This window comes from Cicer arietinum, chromosome 3 (genome assembly GCF_000331145.2).
Source record: "Cicer arietinum cultivar CDC Frontier isolate Library 1 chromosome 3, Cicar.CDCFrontier_v2.0, whole genome shotgun sequence".
Lineage (NCBI taxonomy): Eukaryota > Viridiplantae > Streptophyta > Magnoliopsida > Fabales > Fabaceae > Cicer > Cicer arietinum.
In genome coordinates this window covers 74,056,335-74,077,444 of record NC_021162.2, presented here as the reverse complement: position 1 = coordinate 74,077,444, position 21,110 = coordinate 74,056,335, and the positions used below count along the sequence as shown (strand labels likewise).

At 32.1% G+C, this 21,110-nt stretch overlaps 3 protein-coding genes across 3 annotated transcripts; 2 read left to right on the top strand and 1 right to left on the bottom strand.

Moving 5' to 3' along the window:
* Positions 1-6,364: 6,364 nt before the first annotated feature.
* Positions 6,365-12,864, bottom strand: LOC101495427 (uncharacterized). Its single transcript, XM_004494439.4, has 6 exons — positions 12,420-12,864; positions 11,502-11,575; positions 10,681-10,830; positions 10,097-10,382; positions 7,301-7,534; positions 6,365-7,121 (listed from the first exon to the last, which is right to left on the bottom strand). The coding sequence occupies exons 1-6, from the start codon at positions 12,573-12,575 to the stop codon at positions 6,759-6,761; spliced, it is 1,263 nt and encodes a 420-aa protein (XP_004494496.1). The 5' UTR covers positions 12,576-12,864; the 3' UTR covers positions 6,365-6,758.
* A 1,144-nt stretch (positions 12,865-14,008) lies between these two features.
* LOC101495761 (DEAD-box ATP-dependent RNA helicase 3, chloroplastic) lies at positions 14,009-18,967 on the top strand. Its single transcript, XM_012714139.3, has 10 exons — positions 14,009-14,504; positions 14,597-14,730; positions 15,208-15,613; positions 15,910-16,008; positions 16,352-16,576; positions 16,878-17,255; positions 17,573-17,716; positions 17,837-17,932; positions 18,096-18,382; positions 18,532-18,967. The coding sequence occupies exons 1-10, from the start codon at positions 14,127-14,129 to the stop codon at positions 18,611-18,613; spliced, it is 2,229 nt and encodes a 742-aa protein (XP_012569593.1). The 5' UTR covers positions 14,009-14,126; the 3' UTR covers positions 18,614-18,967.
* Positions 18,968-19,396: 429 nt separating this feature from the next.
* LOC101495098 (pentatricopeptide repeat-containing protein At2g20540-like) lies at positions 19,397-21,104 on the top strand. Its single transcript, XM_004494438.4, has one exon. The coding sequence runs from the start codon at positions 19,751-19,753 to the stop codon at positions 21,047-21,049; it is 1,299 nt and encodes a 432-aa protein (XP_004494495.1). The 5' UTR covers positions 19,397-19,750; the 3' UTR covers positions 21,050-21,104.
* The last annotated feature ends 6 nt before the right edge of the window (positions 21,105-21,110 follow it).

Here is a 21,110-nt window from a genome sequence, read left to right as displayed (position 1 = left end):
AAAAAATAATGTTTCAAAATAAATGTTATTTTAATTTTCTATGTAATTTATATTATTTTTTTTCTAATTGTATATTCAAAATCATATTCAAGCATTAATGAGAATATGACAATTAACATTGTACTCACTTATTTTTTTTTAGTAAGTTATACTTTAACGTTAGTAGTTATAACTTGTAAATTTTCATCAACTAAAAAAATGGGTGAATGTTTTTTTTTTCAACTCTCAATGTTAGGAATTAGTATTATTAATATCATTAATATTTTGTTGAGGTAATTAGAAATTAGGTGGGTCAATGAATGAAAATTGATGCATAAAGAAGACAAGTTAGAGAGTCAGCGACGAAGAAGAGGACATTGAAGTCGAAGAAGTTAATGGATTTTAACGTAATGTCTTCAAGAGTATTTGTTAAAGAATTTAAAATAGAAATTTAGTATTAAAAAGAACAAACTTTTCGCTTTCAAAAAAAAATATGCAACTTTCAATACAATTTTAAAATTTATTTTTTTATATTTTGATCTTTAACCTATGTCCTTAAATTAATTAGCATTATTCTTATTTAATTGTCTAGGTGTAGTAACGTTGGATTGTGTTTAGTCCAATTGTTTTATCACATGCCAATGTACATTGGATTATTTTTAGTCTTTACAAATTTATTGTGTAATTTTTAGTTCTTGGAAATATCACGGTTTGCAATTTTCATTTATGTTGTCAAGTCATTGCAGTTTGACTAATCCAAGTGTCATGTCATACCCGTTGGTTGTTTTAACTATTTTAGCACACTGACTCATTTTTTTAATATGTTTTTTTAATTAATTTAGTTGTAAATTAAAAAAAGTTCTAGTCAATGCTGTTGTTATTAGAATGTGTTTGGATAGGGTAATAGAAAATTGTTGAGAGATTAGAATTTTAGACAATTTAAATGTTTTTCAATTGAATATCTTTATTTCTTGTGTTTTTTACTAAGAATTTCTTTATCTCTATTTTTGTTTGTTTTGTTAAATTGTTAGTTTGTATAGAGTAATTAAATTATTTATTTTAAATTTCTTTAAATAGATATCATTTTAGAAATTTATAGAGACTAATTTGCAATTTTTATTTTAGGGATCATTTTTATAAGCAATTTTTATTTTGTTTTGCACATGCAAGAAATTAATTATAGCTACAAAAAAAAATTAATAATAATTATCACTTTAAATTTATATTGAAATTATGTATTCCTCTTAATAAATAGGAGAGTTAATAAAGGGTGTTTTTAAAATAATGACATAAAATATAGTTGAATTTGGTAACTTTTAATTATATTTGAGACAAAAATTATGAGGACTTTTGCTTATAAATAGTATAAAATTGAATGGAATTTGCATGTTGATGTTTTATACAAGGCAAACTAACTGGCAAGTTGTTAGTTACACACTCTAACAAACTTCTATGACAAGTTTAAAACACATATTTGAATTATTAACCAATTAACATCTCCGTCCAAAAAAATTGAGTTGAAATAGTTAATAGTATGTTCTAACGTAAACATGTGGCATAGTTGGTTTTGCAATACTTGTTGTGATGACTCCGGCAATAAAATCCACATTTGATTCTAAACACAAAAAATTCGAACTTCCGAAAAGACCCTTTGATTCTCTCCGAAAAGCTCTTCTTTCTACTAAACTGATAGCTTCTCAGAAACAATTGCCTCTTTTCCATCATTGTATAATTCTGCTGCTCACTGCTACACTTGTGATTCTGAATTTGATTCATCATTGTCATGGCCTAAAAAGTTTAAAATTGAGTGCTATTAAATAGTGGTAGCTAGAAGAAAATTGAGTGCTATTACATGAATGACATGTTAGAGAAAGGGGGTATGAATTGTACCTTGCTTATTGTTGGTTACGGGACCAAATTCTGTGTGTGCTATGCGCCGCCGCAGCTATGACATTGTTCGGTTCTGTTTACTCTTAGTGCACACGTTACCTAGTACTATGTCTTAATTATTGTTCTGAATAAAAAACATTCAGCAGTTTTATTTTTATATACTTTTGAATAAAGTTTTGCTCTTTAGATGAACGGTTACGTGTCTCTTTGTTCACACTCTTACATGTTTGTTGCCGTTTTAATGTTGTATCGGGAAGATAAATGTTATAAATATAACAAACAGATACTAGTAATTCCAGCATTTTCTTTCTTCTAAATTTAGAAATATATAATGGTTTGTAATTGTATTAATTGCAACTTTTTTATAGGAGAAATTGATACTGTAAATTAATTTTATATTGACAGTGAATAAGAATTATTGATTTTATTATTTCATTGCTTAGTTACCTTCTTAATTGTAACTATCATTATAAAATAATGATTCAATGTCTACGGTCATTGGATGGAAAACTAATTTTATGTTTGGTTGAGAGAGTTCTTTTTAATTTTTATTGTATTTTATTGTAATAATTTTATAATCTGTATTTTATAATGAGTTTAATTTATTTTAGACAAAATATCTTTTGTTGTCCTTGACTTATTTCAGGTAATTATGTTATTTATTGTTTTTATTTTATTTTATTATTTGATCATTTATATCAAGAAAGGTATTTCACCTTTATTTTACTTTGAATTAATATTTCCTATACATTTGAATTCTATCTGTTAGACATAAAGTTGTTTAAAAAAATGTTAGCATTTTTCGAAAAAAAACGAAAATTGAGAAAAATAAATTATTATTAATAATTAAGAACTATAGCTGTAATAGTTAACAAAAAAAAATGACGTTAAAACATAGAATAACATGCATGGAGTTAATATTTACTTTTATGGTAATTGATATTGATAGAGTTCAAATATTCTCTAATTAGTGTTCTTATCAATCATAAGCATAACCGTTGGTGAGTTATTTTTTTGACAAAATACGTGGTCTTTTAAATTATACAAAAATAATACATTTGTTATTTTTTTTAATAGATTAATTATTTATCATTTTTTGTATTAATTTTGTTATTTATGTTTGTAAATGTTTTATAACAATGATTAAAATTTTAAATAAACAAAACTGAAATCCAAAATTCTTATAATTTTTTCAATAAATTTGTGCAATTCTTAAGGGGTGTTGATTGTAATAATGATATAAACATAAACTCTCAATCCAAATTTAGAAAACAAGAGAGAATTTAAGGGAGATGCATTTTCTTAAAGTTAAACGTGAAATTCTCTCAATACATGTTATTAAATCACATGAAAATTTATTATATTATTCTTTATATGATTAATTACAAAACTCATAGTATTATTTTAAAAATCTATAACTAAAAATGATTTAAATAATGTTATCACTAAATATAATTCTATATTTTAACTTTTACAAACACAAAGAATTAACTTAATAGAAAAAAAGTTAAATAACAAGACTAAAATCTTCATGTAACTTAAAGGACTATGGACATATTTTGCCTATTTTTTTTAAACCCATTGGTGAGTTATTTGGATAGAAGACTTTTTAAGATGAAAGAAGCTTAATTTTATTATTTTTACAGACAAATGTTAGTATATTAGTTTTTTTTCCTCGACAGAGGTGTAAACCTTGATCTTTTTTACCACTCAATTCTTTTAGACTTTATTTGATAAAATTAATTGAGTTGTTGAGTTAATTGAGTGTTTGTTAAAATTAATGGTTTAATTAGTATAAAAATATAAAACGACATAAAATAATATTCTTAACTAAAAATAATTTTTATTTACTAATGTTTAAATTTTTTTTTGAACTCAATGTTTAAAATATTTTAAACGTAGTAATTCAAAATTTTTATTTATCTATTTTATTTAGTTTAAATTAATTAATTATACACTTTAAAATATTAATATTATAAATTTAAAATTATAATAAATAAATTATTTATTAATCAGATATATATTTTATTTATTTTAAATTATTTACTTTAAATTATTATTTATTAAAAGATAAATTTTAAATAATATAAATTTTTATAGATAAATGATTTGTTTAAATTATTTTAAATTATAATGATAAAAAAGATTTTACTTAAACAATAAAGATAAAATTGAAAGAAATAAAAACTAATAAACTAATTTTGAAAAAACACTAAAAACTCATAAATGACAGTTATCAGATGAAATTTATAGCTTATAAATTATAAATTCATTTTCTTTGACATTATCAAAAAGATCTTTAATTCTTAGCTCAACCCAATAAAGTTACTCATTCAAGACATAGTTTTAATTTTAAGTAATCATTTTTAGTTTATTGATTAAAAAAAATGTTAATATGGAACTTAATGTCCTAATTTTTTTTTTTAATTTTGTAAAATTATATTCTTCTAATTTAAATGTTTTTTTTTTTTAATTTTCTTCATAATATCATTAAGCATGCAAAAAGTATTTAATTTTCTATAAGCACTCATTACATATTTTACATATATCAATAAAAAATAGTATAATTAATATATAAATTTTGTGTACGACTATTACTAAATTACTCTCATTGTATAAATATATTCAATGTGATTTTTTATCTTTCAAAACTAATTGATACTATAATTAATCAGAGAAATATTTATAAAAAATAATAACAAATGCATCTAAGAAATTGTAAATATATTTATATTTAAAGAAAATAAATTCTAAATAATATTTATAATTAGGGACATGGGCAGAGTACACGGTATTTTTTAGTATTATTTTCATCCACGACAGTTTTTTTGTTTTGTTTCGTCTTTCATAAGTATGGTTCCATGCGTGAATCATCATTAAGACAGTCACACGGTTGCATCATCTTCTTGTTGCCTTCATGAATGATTCTCGAATGGTTTGGTTTGGTTTGGTTTAAAAGGGTTATACGTTAATTTACAGCGGGGTATCATTTCTTTCATCATGTGGGGACAAATGCTTTCGTAATGTTATAATCGGTGCATCAAACTTAATCCTTCGCGTGTTACAATAAATATGCAAAGAACACAATATAATAAGCGGAGATTTCGAAAAATCAACACCTAGGTGAATGGACCTAGGTGCATGTTAGTTTTCTTTTTGTTTTTTTATTTAATATTATAAATAAAATTAAAATAAATTATCGTAATTTTATAAAAGTTGAATAATATAAATCATACAAAATCACACATTTATTGTTATTTTGTTAATTTTACTGTAAATACACTATATGTAAGGAATGGCTATAAATTAAAAATTATGCCTTTGATAATATTATTGATAATGCATGTAGAAATAACAATAACAAAAATAGTGATTTTTATACATCATTGATTTTTTATTTAAAAGACTATATCTATAAATTGATACCCACACAAATATAAATATAAAAATGAATATTATTTTTATCTGTAGATATCAATTATCACCCATAACTATGCTTTTCTTTCCACATTTAGAACACATTACTTTCATGTTCTTTTTTATCCTTAAAAAAAATGAGGTGTACCATTTGATCAATCTTATTTATCAACTTTAAGTCCTTTTTTTTAAAGATAAACCTATATCCTAAACATGTATCTACAGTTTCTTTTCTAAAAAAATGAGGAAAGGGAAAATTATATTATTAATTGAAAAATCCGTTAAAATCTTAGAAAATTTGAACTTCAACTTTAGGTCCTAAGAGTTTAAATACTGAACTAAATTAAATATGTATTAATTTCTTAATCAAATGAAATTTCAATTTATTAAACTTCTTTAAATTAATACTTAAAATTTGTTTTAAATAATTTTTTTTTCTAATTATCCATAGGTAGAGATTAATTGTGTTTGTCGTTGTCCGAGTATATATGCTCATCAGTTAGGTATAAAACTAATCTGGTTCGTAATGCTGAGACATACATGTTCACATTATTGAATCCTAACATTTCATAAACTCATCAGCCACTTATAAATTAAACTTGAAAAGAAAGAAAAAAAAGTACAAACGGGCAAATTAGAGGATTGGGGTTTGTTTACCCATGATGACATCGTCTGAGCAGTGTTTAGTATTCAAATTCAATTTTTTAGGAGCAGAAAGTAACTAACATATGAAGAAAAAACTTTAAAGTGGACAAGATATGGACTATAAAAATTAATAAACATATGTTTGATATCTCGATGAAATTGACAGTTGTCAAAATTGCAGAATATCATTGTGAGTCTAACAACTACACCAGAATGCAAAACATAACTACAACTTGTAATTTTTAAAAATCACAACTCACCGTAATTCTAATGACTTTACTGGGGCACCAAACATGCAAGAGGATCCTAACAACTAACCACGAAATCACGCATGAATAAAATTCTATCAAACATAAAAACATTAGGATGACAAAATTGTTAATAACGACAGTGGCTATAAGCATTAAACCAACATGAACCCAACTCTCTCTAATGCATGGAAGAAAAGAATCAATAAATTAATTCTAAGTCAAATTTCTTGAGTATCACTCGTGTTTGAACACTTACGTATGTCAACAAGTTATGTATCTACAATTGCACATAGGTGATAGAACAAAACTAACAGAGACAATTACAGTTTGACGAAGACCGAGACCAATAACAAGTATAGTTTTGTTTGCTTGGTGTTGAGACTGACAACCGACTTTTTATAGATCAACTCAAATATATGTTTGCACATGATCTGCTTAAATCTTTTCCTGGAATGTAAGGAACCACACTTGGATCATTGTCCTCTCCGAGCCAAAAAAGAAATTGTTAGATGCACACATCCTCTCTATAGCAATAACATTATCCCAACCAACTTAGTTCTGAATGTTCCTTACCGATCACCTAGCACCAGCTTTATCAGCTGCAGGAACTTTTTCAGGGTAACTGGATACATCCAAGTCAATAAGCGTCAAATCATATGGTATGGACATAGAATTGGAGACATCCACAAGCAAGGAAGATTTCATTACATCAGAGTTTGAAGCATCGGGCATCGAACCAGAATATGAAGGAGTACTACTATTAGAAGAGAAGCTTGCCAGCTGTATGTCATCTATCTTGTTTCCAATAACATGCTTATTTTTTCTCACATTGTCCATCTCAGGGCCAATTGGAACAAACGTTCGTGACCTGTACTTTCTTGTTCCTTCTTCCCCTTCACTGTGGTTGTAGAGAACATAATCATGATATGTGGGTGCAAACTGCCACAAATTTGAGTAGTATCAGATTTTTTATTGCAAGAGAAAAAACAAATGAAGGTCAGAAATTTCAACAACACAAGGAACTATAAATGCATTGCAGAGCGAGGCTAAGCCTAGTGCAAAGGCATATGCTAACAAAGTCAGTAAAATATGGACAGAACATAAAAAGTGAGACTTACCTGGTGGACTGTATCATGGTAAAAGTCATTCAACTTCAAAGCATGCCCAAGGCTAGCAGTCAAACCACGGGATCCACCTATATTAGCCCCAGCATATTCTTTGTATGGAAATGCATAAAAGTGGCCCACAGCAGCAATAAGCATCTCAACACAAATGATAAAGTTTTGAAGTAGAGCAGCTTCCTCAGCATCCTCAATCAATCCCGACTTTGCAGCAAGAAAGAATAGCACCCCCTAAGAAATAAAAAACAAAAACTAACGCTGCTTTAAACCTCTAGTGTAAAAACAAAATATGATAAAATAATCAACAAGTTAACAGATAGGCTATAGCCATCTTAAATTTTTTAATTTAGATCCCATCACATGGCAAACCTTTTGCATGCAACTAAATAATATATGATCATACGACCATGTGGACATCAACTCTCCTTTTATATGTATTTATTACTAGGAATCTAAATAAGCTTAGAATTTGAAGTAAATTTAGAAAAGTAAAAACCTTGAGAAACAGACAACAGGAGGTAATTTAAAAAAATATAGTTGACTGGTTAGAAGTGATTTTCACAAACAAGAGGATCACCAAGGAACATTTTTCTCCAAGTATTGGACATGGATGACCAAAGAAAAGATGGAGAATCAAACACAACACAAATGGTCGATGACAAAAGTTGAGATAATAAAATCCATATGATTCAAAGTGTGTGTCAATCATCTGCTACTACAGTCTTGTTTATAACAAAAAACAGTAAAAAGGGCCATTGAAAGATTTAGAGTGAGTCAGTTTACTAATTGATACTAAGTAAAAAGGACTACTACGAATGAGGACAGATTTGTGGGAGGCAAGATTTGGCAAATGCCGGTGGCCTTTAACTTTTGAACCATCTATAAGTGTAATGAAAAGAGAGCTTTAGTGGCAGATCAGTTTGATAAAGAGGAAGGACACCAGCAATATGATATAGAATATCAGTCCAAGATCTGGAAGATAAAACTGAAAAATAGTAAACAAAATGAGGAATTACTATATCGGGGCACTGGGGAAGTGACACTGTTATAGGAAGCTTCCTTTAACATGAGATCCTGATACTCATTATATAAGGACGCATTTTCTTGATGAATATCATCTTTCTTTTCAACATCCAACATTTTAAGTCTAGAACCAATGACATGTTTGAAGGTTTTCCTGTAAAACCATACAAGGATAGCATCAATATTGAATGCGTCATACAGATACTCATTTGCTAAAACAGCATTGTGGCCGGCTACCTTAACCACCCTTTCTATGTCCACGAAGTCCTCATCCTCCAGGATCAGAAATTGTTAAAACAGTACATAACTACAAAAGAGTAAGACTTTAGTCACTTGACAGATGTTTTAGTCAATAGAACTCGAAATAAACAGTCAAGCGCAGCCCGTCCACTAGATTAACGTTTGGGTTGGCTGGAACTTAATTTCTAACATTTTCGAAATCCTTATGTAGATCATGAAAAAGAAAAATCATGTACATTTGATCCAACTTATCCAGCACCTTTCAAGGGTCTTCATCAGTCTTAATCATCTTCACATGCTGGATGGTGGTAGGCTAAGCTTTGTTCAACTAGGAGATTTAAATCATGAGTGTGCATTTGAAGAGTTGTTTAATTATGGACAGCATCAGAATTTGGATGTCATTAGCACAAACTTCCTTATCCTTTCTCCAAATTTTATAAGATTAATAGGAACGGTAGTGAACCAAAAGAAACAGATCAATACATTCATTACATAGCCAAAACAAGGTTACAAAGTGACAGCCAACTTATTGCCACATATTCTCTTATGAGGCATGGGTTGTCAAATGATAAAAAATTCCCTGATCAAGAAACCAGGAGTCTACATCAGAGCACGATCCAAGTAATTTATTTCCATTTAGTTTTTTAGAGGCAATTGAAAGAGATGGGGACCCCTTTTACTCTTATCAGACCATGCAGTCAACGCCATGAAAAAAGGGTCTGAGACCCACCACCCAGACCAGAGAGAAATGAGTACATTAGACCCAAAAGGGCCAAAACAGACTCGAGGCAGACAAGTGACGGGATGGGATGGCAGTGCATAGCTTTCACGCTGCCGTGACTTTTGAAAAGTTCGACACATGGAGAGGCATTCCTAAAGGTGGTCTTTTTCTGGATGGAAAATCACCAGATGACGGTTGACAGAGGCAAGAAAATAGACTGACAATAGACGAAGTATGTGCTGGAATGAATAAGGACGCGGGAACACAGCTGGAGCTTTAAGGAGATAGGTAGAAATTCAGAACAGAGCCCAGCATTGATGCAGCTGAACTATACAATTGAAGTGAAAATGAGAAGCGGGATCGATCCCGCTCTGATACCAATAAGATGGGATTTTCTGAATATGCTTGAGTGTTGAAAACACAGTCAGCTGAATGATATTTACATGCAAAAATAATACATACAAAATGCAATTCACAAGAAAAGTAAATAAGCCAACTCCAATTCCTAGCATACAGTGATTTCTAACATTACTTGGATAGCGAAACAATAACTAATATATTGTACTGTAATATACTTCCAAAAGCTCCAAACAAGTAACTGATCACCTTAAGATCAAATAAGACATCCTTATAAAAGATTAGAATTCATTTTACATAACATTAAGATCCTTTTTGTGCTAACATAAAAGAGAAATATAATTGCTACTCTTTACCTGTTCATCTAAAATCACAATACAAACATCAATAAGATAGAGTTGAAAGTATGAGAAAAGAATAGACTGTAAAAATGAGAGATGTATAGAAATTACCTGCCAATAAGTCAGAAATACAACAGACTTTATGATAATAAACTTTGGGACTGGATTGAATGGCTGAAGCAGATCCTTGCATGCCACATAAAACAATGCAAGAGCATAGAGAGCCATTGTATAAGAGAACGTATAGATGATCGTAAGATACAAGTATGACTGCTTTGGATTGAAATTTCCATCTTTGTATTTCCCCTTAGCATAAAGAATAAGTGTAACAACTACTAAAATGGGCTTCAAAATCACAAACTGCAAACACCCTTGCTTGCATTTACGTATGAAACGCCTACAATAGAAGTTTTAGAAGTGATAAATGAAAATTAGTTATGATATGATGATCATGCCACTATGTTACAAGTCTGTATCACGGTATGCTGCTTCTCTGGGATGTCTAGAAGGTTTTCGAATAATTTATAACAGCAAATTTCCATAGTATGGGCTACATAAGTCATCCTAGCCTCTTAGATTTTAAAAAAAAGGTAATTCCAAAAACCGAAGTAAAAAGTTCAAGGGATTGGTTTCAAGATATACATAACCATTTTCAGACCATCAGCTTTTAGTACAAAAATATGAATAGAACTCACCCATCCAGTGGTATAGGAGGAAAGCAACAAGTCATCAGACAAACTGATGGCTTCAGAACCCGACCACTCAAACTTATTACAACTGATCCAGGACCACCAACCCATGCTAGACACAGTGACAGAAAATTGTAAATGACCCAAGCTTCATAGCTGAAACAGTAGACAAAAGAAAATGATCAACAAATTTGGTTAATCAATATCAATGTATATCTAAAAATTCATTATAATTTCAAATCTGGGACAGACAACAATTAGCAAGGTGAACTTAGATTACAGAATTTTAGTCATCTGAGGTGAAAAAGAAGATAAAGGAAAAGAATGAAATCATATTAAATAGAAAATGAAGGGGGCAATCGCCTTTCCACTTGTGATCACATGGGTGAGAACTGCTGCAATCGTTAGTCATATCATTGAACGATTACTTCTCTGAGCTCTTTCAACTCTAGCATTGCTTAGCAGCTACTAGCTAACAAGGTAAACATAAACATACCCCAGCGACACATTTTTAGATATACTCCAAGAAAAAACAATGAACTTGAAGGACTAGATGCATCTTCTATTCTATGAATATGGACTCTATCTAGAGCAATGACAAGGTATCAAACTAGAGCAGGTAGGAGGGATTTTTGAACCTTAAATATTCATGATGTCATGCTTTGAATCAAAATACAATAGCAATATATGATATATATCTGGCAATCATTGAATCACCTTGTTAAAACATGAAACAGGTCGGAACAACATATATGAAAGAAATGTTTGGTCTAAATATTAGAAACAACATAAGTAAACTGATAAATAAGGAAACACAGATAACTTACACTTCACGGATAGAATTAAAATAGATTGAACTCCCCGGTAAAACAAGGGACATGAATGACATTAACGCATAAACCTGCCAAAGAAAATTAATTTAATGTTTAGTACCTGTTTGAAATGAGCCATAAAAAGAAAACACTAGTAATATTCCCATTCGAATTTCAAGAGCACTATGATCTGTAAATGAAGAAGAAAACAAAGGACCTAAAAAGAGAAACCAAATAACTATTAAGAAAAACACAAACCATACATGTACTGACATTTACAATTACTAAGCAACAGGGAAAGCATACTCTTTATGCATAGTAAATACAGCAAGTAGACATTGTTGGTAAATAACCAAATAGGTAAAATAAAACACGGTTCAGTCACTCAGTCAATTAGCTGATAAAATAATTCCAGAATTTACAACTTTCTATATTAAGATACTGGATAACAGCCAAGCCAATTCATGGTCCCAATTCCCTCACGTTTACAGAGGAGAAGTTCAAAAGTCCCTCATCTAAGGGTTTGTTTGGATTGAGGGTTTTAGATGGGAGGGTTTTTTGGAGTACTGAGTTTATATTTTGTATATATTTGAAAATTAAAAAAAGAAAAGAAACAATAACATGATAGATGATGATATAATATTTTGACCACACTCAATTATTTTAAGAAATATTTAATAATAGCTTCCTTAATTTTAAAAAGAAAAATAATCCCTTCCCTCCCTTTCAAAATCCTCCATCCAGGCATACACGAAGTGAAAACAATGAATGTAACTTGACATTTCAACAGTGACACATTTAGGGTTGGGTTAATATTTAATTATCTTAGCTAATAAAAACTAATCAGTCCAACTAACAAAATGCACCAATGAAAAACGGGGATAATAAAGATTGCATATAACAAGTGCAATTGAATGAGAAATGAAATCTGACCGGAACCATGAAAACGATCCGAACAATGAAACGCTGATAAGTAGGTTCAGTGTAATTGAGAAGGTGTTTGTAAATGTGAAGAATGGCCAAAGCGACGGCTCCAACGGTACACAAGAAAGCGATGATATAGAAGAAAACCGGAACCAGTACCCCCATTCTGGTCAAGCTCTCTTCAGATCAGCAAAACGCGTAAACCCTAGCCAGATGGAGAAAAAATGGAGCAGATCCGTTGAGAATTGAATGATGAGAAGAGAAAGAAATGATTGAAGAAGAAAGGTAAGGTTGAGTGTTGGCTTTGGTAGCAAGGAATGGGGAAAATGGGGGTAGGGGTACAGTGCCAACGATGCCCCAAAATTGAAAATTGCAGTATTTGTTTCTAACAGCTGTGCTGTGTTGTGTTGGCGTTGCCTTCTACTTTTCCACACGCTCGACCCAAACGTGTGATTTGCAGTTTTCACCCAATTCTTCATTACACACCCTTCTTACCTATTTTTCGGAACAATTTATTATTTTTTTCACAAAATATCTTAATTTAAACATTAACATGTAAGAAAACAGATTTGAGAATAATCCAACTTGGTTAAGTTATATTTAAGTTAAGTTTAATTGTACTTTTTGTCTATAATTTTATTATATTTAAAATAAATTTTTCATTTTAAAATTAAACTTTTTGGTCTCTTAATTATTATATCTATTGCAGTATTCATTCCTAACAAATTTTTTCATATTTAAAATTGTGAAATTTTGACTCTTATTATACATAAATTATATGTTTAATAATATTATCGATATATTTTATATAGTTACTATCAAAAAATATATCATCATTTAAAAATATCAATAGAAGGTAAAAGGCACATTACATGTTTGTGAAAATGTCCCAATAGATTTGGATTTTTTAAAAGTTGATGACGGGTTCAAATGAAATTTACACTAATATATGCAACTCCACCACATTTTATTTGTCTTCCAATCCGGTGTTGATATCACTTTATACTAGAAACAAGCATACAACAGTACAAATTTATATAGATTGGTAAAAAATTGTAGATTCTCATCTCTATATTGTCATTAAAAGGGGTTTAGTATAAGACTTTGTTAAATTGGTTGATAAGTTTTAAATATTAATTTAGTCATACCATTTTGATTTTGAGTCACTATTTGATTTTTTATGGCTCATTTCTTGTTAGACATTACTATTAGTGTTTTTTTTATGTGGATGAATTGAATCACATTATTATCATAAAACTCTAAGATATTCTATTAAATGAATAAATTTATTGTTCACTTTAGAAAAACTTAATCTATACAATAAATCTATAATTACAAAGATATATTAGCTGAGGTAATTATTAAACTTTATTCAGCTTTTAGTCCAACTTTGAACCACTATAACCTCATTTCTTTAAGTATCACATGCTTAAAAAACATATATATTCTTTAACAAATAGATCGACCAAAAAAATATAACCTATCCAAAGGAGGCGAGTTAGAAGAATCCGGGTAGATTAGATCCACCCGACCCGAGTCGAAATATCTAAATCGGTTTGATTAAACTAACACTTACTCGAGGGCGAGTTGGAGGTTTAAGAAGCCATACATTCTTTCATTCATTTAACTTCATTTCTATTTTCCCTTATCTTTATCTCTTTCACTTCGTTCTTCTTCTATCCACTAAGAAGAAGAAGAACCAAAGGAAAACAAAAAATGGCTTCCGTAACATTAATTGGTGCTTCCTCCACATACAAGCTTCCTCCTCTCGAACAATTCAAAAAGCACAAACCAACTTCATCCGTTAGATTCCATTCTTTCGACGGCAACAAGTCCCGCCACGTCAGCAACAACCTCCTCACACATAACAACTCCTCTGATAGGTTTCTTCCTTCCGCGGTTGCTACTCCCAACTCCTCATCTTCTTCACTCCTCAGTGATGACGCATTCCAAGGAATAGGCTTCGACGAAGACGATGAGTTCCCTTCCCAAACTGTTTCTGCCGACGAACTTGACATTTCCAAACTCAACTTGCCTTCGCGTCTCGTCGATTCACTCCGCAACCGTGGTATTACCGAACTTTTTCCCATTCAGGTGCGTTAACAAAACCTAACAGTCTGTTAATTTTTGCATAATATTGTTCCATGTTTTTGGTTAATAATTGTTTTTTGTCTGTTTATAATTAGAGAGCCGTGTTAGTACCTGCACTACAAGGTAGAGATATAATCGCTCGTGCTAAGACTGGGACAGGGAAAACATTGGCGTTTGGAATTCCTATTATTAATGGCCTCAATGATGATGGTGATTCAGGTTCTTACAGGTAATCCCCATTCACTCGTTCGTCACATTCGTGATTTCATGTCATGTGCAAAAAGATACTCGAAAAATTTGGGGTGCCTTATCCCTAATTAAACCCTACAAAACCCACTTGTATGGTGACATATGTCCTTCAATTGTAAATACATTTTCAAGCCATATTGAAAGCATCCCATTTATAAACACATTTTTTAATCGTATTTCATTCAATATTGGCCCTCACCACACCCTCACATACACAACTTCACATTTAATGTTTGACCCAAGGAATCTCGGATAAACTTTGATAGAATCTTAGATTTTTATATTAGGTTTAACTCATTCTTACAAAACCGACTTGAAGACTTGTGTGATGAGGAATGTCATCCACATGTAAACACAGTTTCAAGCCACATTTCATGCAATGAGTGTTTCACGTATTAATTTTAATTTCAGTTATGTTTCATGTTTCATATGTATGTGTTTGTTTCTTTGTTGTTAGGCGTCTTCCTAGAGCTTTGGTCCTTGCACCGACAAGGGAGTTAGCAAAGCAAGTAGAGAAAGAGATAAAAGAATCTGCACCTTATCTCAAAACGGTTTGTGTTTATGGAGGTGTTTCTTATGTTACTCAGCAGAGTGCACTTTCGCGTGGTGTTGATGTAGTTGTTGGAACTCCCGGTAGACTGATTGACCTTATAAATGGGAACACGCTTAAGTTGAGTGAAGTTGAGTATTTGGTACTCGATGAAGCTGATCAGATGCTTGCTGTTGGGTTTGAGGAGGATGTGGAAGTCATTTTAGAGAAGCTTCCACCAAAGAGACAGAGCATGCTTTTTTCTGCAACCATGCCTACTTGGGTGAAGAAATTGGCCAGGAAGTATTTGAACAATCCGTTGACAATTGATTTGGTAACTTTTTCTCTTACTGCAGCCTTCTATTCTCCAAGTATACATAGAATATAGCCAATTGATAACTGTTTATTTTGAAGACGCATCTGCTTTGCCTCTTTTCCCCTTCAATTTTTTCTCTACCATATCCTTGATTGCTCCTAAATTTCATGACCCTATCATCAAATGGTTTGTGCCATAATTGTGCATAACATTTATGTTATTTTAGTATGAAAATTGAGTCATAACTGTGATGCATTTCTATCAAAAAACAATTAGATAATGATCATGATGCTTTCCCATTTTCTTTTTAAAAGGTTGGCGATGAAGAAGAAAAGCTCGCTGAAGGGATAAAACTTTATGCTATATCAGCCACTTCCACTTCAAAACGAACAATTCTTTCCGATCTTATTACTGTAAGTTGCCAGTTGATTTTTTCTTTCCTAGTTTGATGTTCTATAACCTCTGCATCTGTATTCTGTCGGTTACGTTTAGTCAAACATCGATTAATATTGCATTACTGTTTTTACTAGTAACAAGTTCTAGTAAATAGTAACCAAAAGTTATGCTTGTAACAATTATGGCTGTGTATTCTTCCTCAACTCATGTAGTTGCTGGAAATCATGAATATATTAAATCAATTAGTTTTATATTTCTGATGTGTTTCAAGCTATTATTTTTTGTCACGGTATCATTGCACCATTGGCTTTAATAGGTACCGAGTTCACTAATTTTATTAAATGTTACTATTTCTTTTAGGTTTATGCGAAGGGTGGGAAGACTATAGTTTTTACGCAGACAAAAAGAGATGCTGATGAAGTGTCATTAGCATTAACAAATAGTATCACTTCTGAAGCACTGCATGGCGATATATCTCAGCACCAGAGAGAGAGAACATTGAATGGTTTCAGGCAAGGAAAATTTACAGTGCTTGTTGCTACCGATGTTGCATCTCGTGGACTTGATATTCCCAATGTCGATTTGGTACGTCCATATAAAGTCGACCTTTTCTTCAATCTGTTTTTAGTGTACACTGTCTCATCTGACTTCAGAGTTAGAATTTTATATTCGTATGAAGTGTGAACTGTGCACATAAATACATAGTATTAATTTTAAGGTCGTTGTTTGATTATTTCTTCCCAATCCTGTCATCTGTTATTTTTTATCTATATTTGACTCAGAAGCTTCTTAGTTATGCCTTGGTCAAGTATTGAAAGGCAAATGCAATCTGTTCTCAGCATATTGAATATTGATGAACATATCCTTCTTATGTGTTTTCTTTCAGATTATCCATTACGAGCTTCCCAATGATCCCGAGACTTTTGTACATCGTTCTGGTCGTACTGGACGCGCAGGAAAGCTAGGTTCTGCCATTCTGATGTACACAGGTAGCCAGAGAAGAACAGTTAGATCCCTTGAGCGTGATGTAGGATGCAAATTTGAATTTGTTAACGCACCGTCTATGGAAGATGTTTTGGAGGCATCTGCTCAGCAAGTTGTTGCCACACTTAATGTAGTCCATCCCGAGTCTATTGCATTTTTCACCCCAACTGCACAAAAGCTGATTGAAGAAAAAGGAACACCTGCCCTTGCAGCTGCACTGGCACAACTTAGTGGATTCGCCCAACCTCCGTCTTCCAGGTCTCTTATCACCCATGAACAGGTATTGGAAGCTTGCATTTCTAATTGAAGTTTTCCAGTCTAAGAATTTTTCTATCTGTTGCCTTTATTTTAAGTGTGAATAATCTTGCTATTGAAACAGTTTTTTGTTTTCACAAGCTGCTTCCTAAACTTTTCAGCACGTCTCTCCTATGATAATCACATTAATTCAGTCTAAACTTGTGTGTTATCTATAAGCACTCAAAACTAGTGTGGGTATCGTTCAGTACTGCATTACATTTCAGTTGGTGTTAAATATTTATGATGTTTTTGCATCCTTGTGTGTTCTCGTTAGCTCATTAAAGCTGTCTGGTATTGCAGGGATGGGTTACATTGCAACTAACTCGAGACTCAGAAAATTCTCAAAGATATTTTTCAGCAAGATCAGTCACCGGTTTTCTTTCTGATGTATATTCCAAAGCTGCCGATGAAGTTGGAAAGATACATTTAATTGCAGATGAAAGGGTTTGTATTTGAGTTAGATTCGTTTCTGTGCCTGTCTTTTTCAAACTTGAGTAGTATTGGGAATCCACCTACATTGTACAAATTGTTTGACAATTCACCGTTGCCAATACCTGATATCAGGTTCAAGGAGCCGTTTTTGATCTTCCAGAGGACATTGCTAAAGAGTTACTCAATAAGGACATACCAGCTGGAAACACTATTTCCAAAGTCGCCAAGGTAAATTATTAGCATTTACTAATATTTTATCATGTAAATCGTTGTGGATTGCATGTGTCATGCTCGTTTCCTTACCCAACCAAAAGGACACATTTCCGTATCAATTCATTGCAATAATGATTATATTAAAGTGTGCGTTGCATATGCTACTTTGTATTGGCAGTTACCTCCTTTACAAGATGATGGGCCTGCAAGTGACTTCTATGGGAAGTTTTCCGATAGAGAACGAAGTAACCGAAGAAATCCTAGGGATGGGAGAGGAGGTTTTAGATCTTCACGAGGATGGGATGGAGGCCGAGGCTCTGATGATGAGTTTGGCGACTCATCTAGGAGGGGTGGCAGAAGTTATAATAGATCTGGCAGCAGCTGGTCCAAACCAGAAAGAAGTGGTAGGGATGATTGGCTAATTGGAGGCAGACGAACAAGCAGGTCTCCATCATCATCGGACAGGTTATAATATAGAAGTTATAATAATTCTCTTTATTGCTGTCAGTCAATTTTCTTGATTTCTTTCTATCCAAGTTACATAATTAGCATTAACTCTGCAATATCAATTGCAAGCTCATGTAAACTAATATGACACTTTAAATGCATTGCAGAAGTTTTGGCGGTGCCTGTTTTAATTGTGGGGAGTCTGGGCATAGAGCGTCGGATTGTCCAAACAAGCGAGGCGGCTTTTAATAATCCCCTAAGAAGGCACTGCTTTGTCCAAAGACGTGAGCTGCTGACGCTGTTGGCCTATTGGGGTCGGGAAAATTCAAAGATGCATCCCTAAATAATTAAAGAACTGATATTTATTTGCATCTCACTTGTTGGCGGAATCTACGTAGCCGTCTCCTTTCCCAGTCCTTGTGTGTTTCGTCAGTTTTGATGTAGAATTTAGTAGTATTCGACAAGAAGGGTAGGGGGGAGGGTGGTTGTATGGTCTTATATTCTTCTTCACCATGTTATGTAATATCTTTTTGAACCTTAGTGGTTTTAGAAACAGATAGACAGGAATACCTTTACATGAATGCAACATTGAAGTTCTTGTTAGTTTCCAACCCATTCTTATGCTAATGTTATTTGGGTCTTTCAATCTAAAGCTCAGCTGCATAACAGCAATCTGCCCTCAATCCTTAGTTCATTTAAAACGTCATAAAAGTTTGCAAAATTACATTGGCTTCAATAATGATGACGTCGATATTTTTGTTGAGAAGTATTTAATGATGGTGTCGATATTTTTGTGGAAAAGTATTTGCAAGGCTTGAATCATAGAATGGCAAATGTATAGTTTGTGTAAATCCGCATTTTGATCCTCAAAAGATTGTGTTAGTTTAGTCTCTCAAATTAATGAAAAATCTCAAGTTAATGAAAAAGTACATTAGTTAGTAATTTTTTAAAAAAAGACAAACAATGAATTCAATACTTTCATCAAAATGTTTATTTAGAAAACATCTATCAAAATCAATGAAAAACATACATTTAAAGTCTAAATTGACCGGTTATAATTTCAAATACTACAATGTAGCAATGCTGATTTACTCTGCACAATTTCATATACTTGTGATTTTAAACTAGTGTTGGAAATGTCACAACCAATTCCTTACACCCACGTTTTCGTTTATACAGATTCGAACCAACTAAACATTTTTTAAACCAAAAATGCCAAAATGGTAAAAACATTAAAATGATGTCGCGTGCATTCAGATCATCCCCATACCATACACACAAATAATTACATATTACATTTTCTTCCTTATGTGTGTCTATTTTGAATTTGAATCACTAGAATCAGCCTCAATTTTATTCATAATTGAATTACTGATATGAAATGAAATGAAACATCTACCACCAGTGTTGTCTTTTGTGAGAAATTGGAGTTCATATGCTTTAGCTATTAAAAAAGCTTCTTCCTCATCTTCACCAACCAAACCAATGCATCTCTATTCCAAATTGCATCGCAAAGGTGTTCCTCTCGACACTTTTTGTATCATCTTCACCTTAAAATCTTGCACCCATTTATACAACTTACCCATCATTCACCACCTTCACGCCCACATCATCAAACTCGGTTTCACATCACATGTCCACGTGGCAACTTGTCTTCTCAATGCTTATGTTCTTCTCTCTTTCTTTGATGCATGTGTATTGTTCGACGAATTGCCTCAAAAGAATATAGTCACTTGGAACACCATGATTTTGGGGTATTCAAGATTTGGGGATGTTAATAGAGCACGTGAGTTGTTTGAGGAAATGCCTCATAGAGATTCTGTGTCTTGGTCTTCCATGATTTCTGCTTATACCAATGTTGGAAGTTATATACAAAGTTTGTCCCTTTTTAGACGAATGTTGTTGGTTGAAGGAACGAAACCGGATCAAGTAACTGCTGGTGCAGTTTTATCGGGATGTGCTCATATGGGGTGTTTTGGATTGTTTGCTGGAAAATCAGTTCATGGTTACATAGTGAAGAATGGGTGGGAGTTGAATGTGGAGATAGGTGCTGCTTTGGTTAACATGTATGCTAAAGGTGGAGTTTTGAGAAATGCTGCAACGGTTTTTGAGTTGATGGATGAAAGAGATGTTATGTCTTGGACGTTGATGATTTGTGGGGCTGCAAGATGTGGATTTAATAGAGAAGCATTGATTGTGTTTGAGAAGATGCAAATGGCTGGTGTCAAACCTAATGAGTTGACTTTCACTGGGGTGCTTAATGCTTGTGCTCATGGTGGATTTGTTGAAGAGGGAAAAAGGTATTTCAAGATGATTGAGCAATGTGGTTTGGAACCAAGAGTTCAACATTATGCATGCTTGGTTTATTTGATTGGGAAAAGTGGGATGCTAGAGGAAGCTTATGAGATTATCAAAAAAATGAAAGTGGAACCAAATGTTGTTGTCTTGGGTTCATTCTTGTCGGCTTGTAAGGAGCACAAGCAATTTGAGATTGCTGAGAGAGTGATTGAACAGGTTTTGAAGACGGCAAAGCCAGAAAATGATAGAGGGCTTTATAGCCTTATTGCTGATTTGTATGTCATTGGTGAGAAATGGGAAGAAGCTGAAAGGTTGAAGGAATTGATGGTTAATGAGCGTATGAAACAGGCCAGGGGGTTAAATTTTGTCAGAAATGGATTAAGATAATCCTATAATTAAAAATCATGTTTTTTTTTCATTGATATTGACAGCATATTTGGATGTAGGG

Bases quoted from the DNA above. Each gene is read 5' to 3' on its own strand.
- LOC101495098 (XM_004494438.4), top strand. From the start codon at position 19,751: ATGAAACATCTACCACCAGTGTTGTCTTTTGTGAGAAATTGGAGTTCA.
- LOC101495427 (XM_004494439.4), bottom strand. From the start codon at position 12,575: ATGGGGGTACTGGTTCCGGTTTTCTTCTATATCATCGCTTTCTTGTGT. The intron at 11,576-12,419 runs GTCAGATTTCAT...TTTCTTTGGCAG, and splicing joins GGATCGTTTTCATGGTTCCG to GTTTATGCGTTAATGTCATT. The intron at 10,831-11,501 runs GTAAGTTATCTG...CTACTGTTTCAG, and splicing joins TTTAATTCTATCCGTGAAGT to CTATGAAGCTTGGGTCATTT.
- LOC101495761 (XM_012714139.3), top strand. From the start codon at position 14,127: ATGGCTTCCGTAACATTAATTGGTGCTTCCTCCACATACAAGCTTCCT. The intron at 17,717-17,836 runs GTTTGTATTTGA...ACCTGATATCAG, and splicing joins ATTTAATTGCAGATGAAAGG to GTTCAAGGAGCCGTTTTTGA. The intron at 17,933-18,095 runs GTAAATTATTAG...TTGTATTGGCAG, and splicing joins CTATTTCCAAAGTCGCCAAG to TTACCTCCTTTACAAGATGA.